The sequence below is a fragment of the Nematolebias whitei genome, chromosome 3, assembly GCF_014905685.2.
Source record: "Nematolebias whitei isolate Nwh7 chromosome 3, NemWhi1, whole genome shotgun sequence".
NCBI classification, from domain to species: Eukaryota; Metazoa; Chordata; class Actinopteri; order Cyprinodontiformes; family Rivulidae; genus Nematolebias; species Nematolebias whitei.
In genome coordinates, this window is record NC_056500.1 from 43,744,245 (window position 1) to 43,746,633 (window position 2,389).

Sequence of the window (2,389 nt, forward strand, 5' to 3'; positions counted from 1 at the left end):
TAACATATTAACACATTAACATGTTAATATATTAACATATTAACACAGATTAACTGCATTGCAGCACACAATTAATAATTTATAGTAAACCTTGGCTTCATAGCGACTATAAATGGCAGATAAAGACATTTACCTTGAAAATGATTTAAGACAAATTAAATGATGATGGTGAGCAGTGTCCTGAGGTGTTTAATGTGGGACTGCTTATAATAAAACATGCCCCCCCCCCCCCCCCCCCGTACCTTCTCATGTGGACTCTCCTTGTCCGTGGATCCAGCCTCCACGCCGGTTCGAGCATCGTCTGTCTCCGGGCCCCCGCAGCTCCGCGGTCCCTCCCGGACCTCGCCGGGGGTTTTCCCTTTGGGGTCCCGGGAGTCCAGTATCCTCTCGCGGCTGCAGCTCCTCGGGGTGCGGCTCCCCTTCCTCTCCACCGCGTAGTTGTCCAAGTGTATGGTTTTGCTCTCAAACGCCCCCTCCACGGAGCTGAACATGCCGCAGGATTTCCGCTGGTTCGGTCCGGTGGTGATGGGTCCAGCCAGGTACACCGGGAGCTCGTCCTCCCGGTTCCACTCCCTCCTGCAGTCAGACATGGTGGTGCAGTGGAGCGGCGGTTTGGGCTCGTTTTCAGTCGAACCGGGTCACAGTCCCGCCTCTCCAGGCAGGCGCACTCTGTTTCTCTGGGCCCCCAGGATCCTTTCTCCCCCAACACAGACCTGCTGGTCCCAGTTCGATTTAAAATGCAGAATCGGTGCTTCTATCATATAAACCAGTTTTTCCTCTTTGTGTCACGCTCTTTGGATGCGGGGGGTTGTGCGTGAGTAGGTCACTCCTTCAGCGGATTAGAGCAGCTTGTGTCATCTTTAACCCACATCTGGGGGCAAAGAGGAGGATTCCGATGGTTAGGGGGAGCTGCAGCTTTTAATCACTCAAACGTTGCATGATGGGGGCTGTACCAGGGGCGTCTCCAGAACATTTTCAAAGAGGAGGCCATGCCAGATGGGGGCCACTGATGATCTGGAGGTGGCCCAGACCCAAAACTCATCATGCTGCTGTCAGTTATTTTAAAAATACGACCTTCTGATACTTTAGTTTCTTAATTACTGATCTTATATTTTGCTTGAAGGGGCAGTACGGTGGCACAACTGGTAGAGCTGCTGCCTCTAAGCAAGCAGGTCCATGGTCCAAATCCCTGTCCAAGGGCCTTTCTGGGTGGAGTTTGCATGTTCTCTCCGTGCGTGGGTTTCCTCCAGGTACTCCGGTTTCCTCCCACAGACCAAAACATGCATGTTAGACTGATTGGTAACTCTAAATTGTCTCTAGGTGTGAGTGAGAGAGTGAATGGTTGTTTATGTGTCCCTGTGATGGACGTGCAACCCATCCAGGGTGTAACCCGCCCCTCGCATAGTGATTGATGGACATGGGCACCAGCGACCCCCGTGACCCAAAGTGGAATAAGCGGGTAAAGAAAATGGATGGATGGATGGTGTTTGCTGTTTTAAATGGAATAAAAACACTGGCCATTATACCCGTTCTGACCATTATAATTGCACATTACTTTCAGGTTTCAAACTGGCTGTGATGCAGTGTAGCGTTTAGTTCTGCACCACAAACATTAAAACACCACCCAGCTTTAATCACAGTGAAGAATGTGACCACTACTGATATGCTTCTGTTTGGTTTTTGTTGGTGACTATTGCATATAAAAGATAATGAGTAAAGCTGCATTTTTTTAATCAGCAAACATTTTCCCTATTTAAAAACTGTGTTTTAAAGTTTCTGGTCTGAGCATAGAAAAGTTGTGACCTGGTTTGAAATATTGTATTTTATGACCTGAACCTGTTTTAATGTGGTCCAGATGCCAAAAAACACTACAATGTTATTTTTTTAATGTTCACAAAAAACAAACAAACAAAAAAAAAAGATCCTTAAGACATAAAGGTTTTATTATTTATTATTTTTTTTTTGCATTCTGAATTGTCATTAAGGAAAGCTTTTTCTCAGTGACTGATGCAGAGATGGCCTCCTGAAAGGAACAAGGAGCACCTACAATTTATATGCTCTTGAAGCACAGGAAAACTGGGGCACCTTAGATCTGTCCACAATAAGGAAAAAAAATTAAGAAGAACTTCCTGCATGAAATTGTTTGATGTCTTTAATGATCATCAATGCAGTATGAAGCTGATTTGATCAATTTACAGTTTCCTTTTAATGGTGCAAATTCGGGCCTTTGGGGAAAATACCTTATGAGTTTGACACAGCTGATTTTGTTGATTTTTATTTGTTGGTTTTGTTTAGATGTTAATTTACGAATTGTAATTGAATTTACCTGGACAGTTGCACACTGTCAAAACACAAACCATTGTGGTCTAAATAAGGTCTTGCTTATTCA

At 44.9% G+C, this 2,389-nt stretch overlaps 1 protein-coding gene across 1 annotated transcript in view; it reads right to left on the reverse strand.

Moving 5' to 3' along the window:
- The window catches only part of crmp1 (collapsin response mediator protein 1), a 19,562-nt gene extending 18,970 nt beyond the window's left edge, over nucleotides 1-592 (reverse strand). The window contains exon 1 of the mRNA XM_037674986.1: nucleotides 243-592. Coding sequence (XP_037530914.1) covers nucleotides 243-590 — 348 coding nt within the window. The 5' untranslated portion in view covers nucleotides 591-592. The remainder of the gene's footprint in view (nucleotides 1-242) is intronic.
- Between the last annotated feature and the right edge of the window lie 1,797 nt (nucleotides 593-2,389).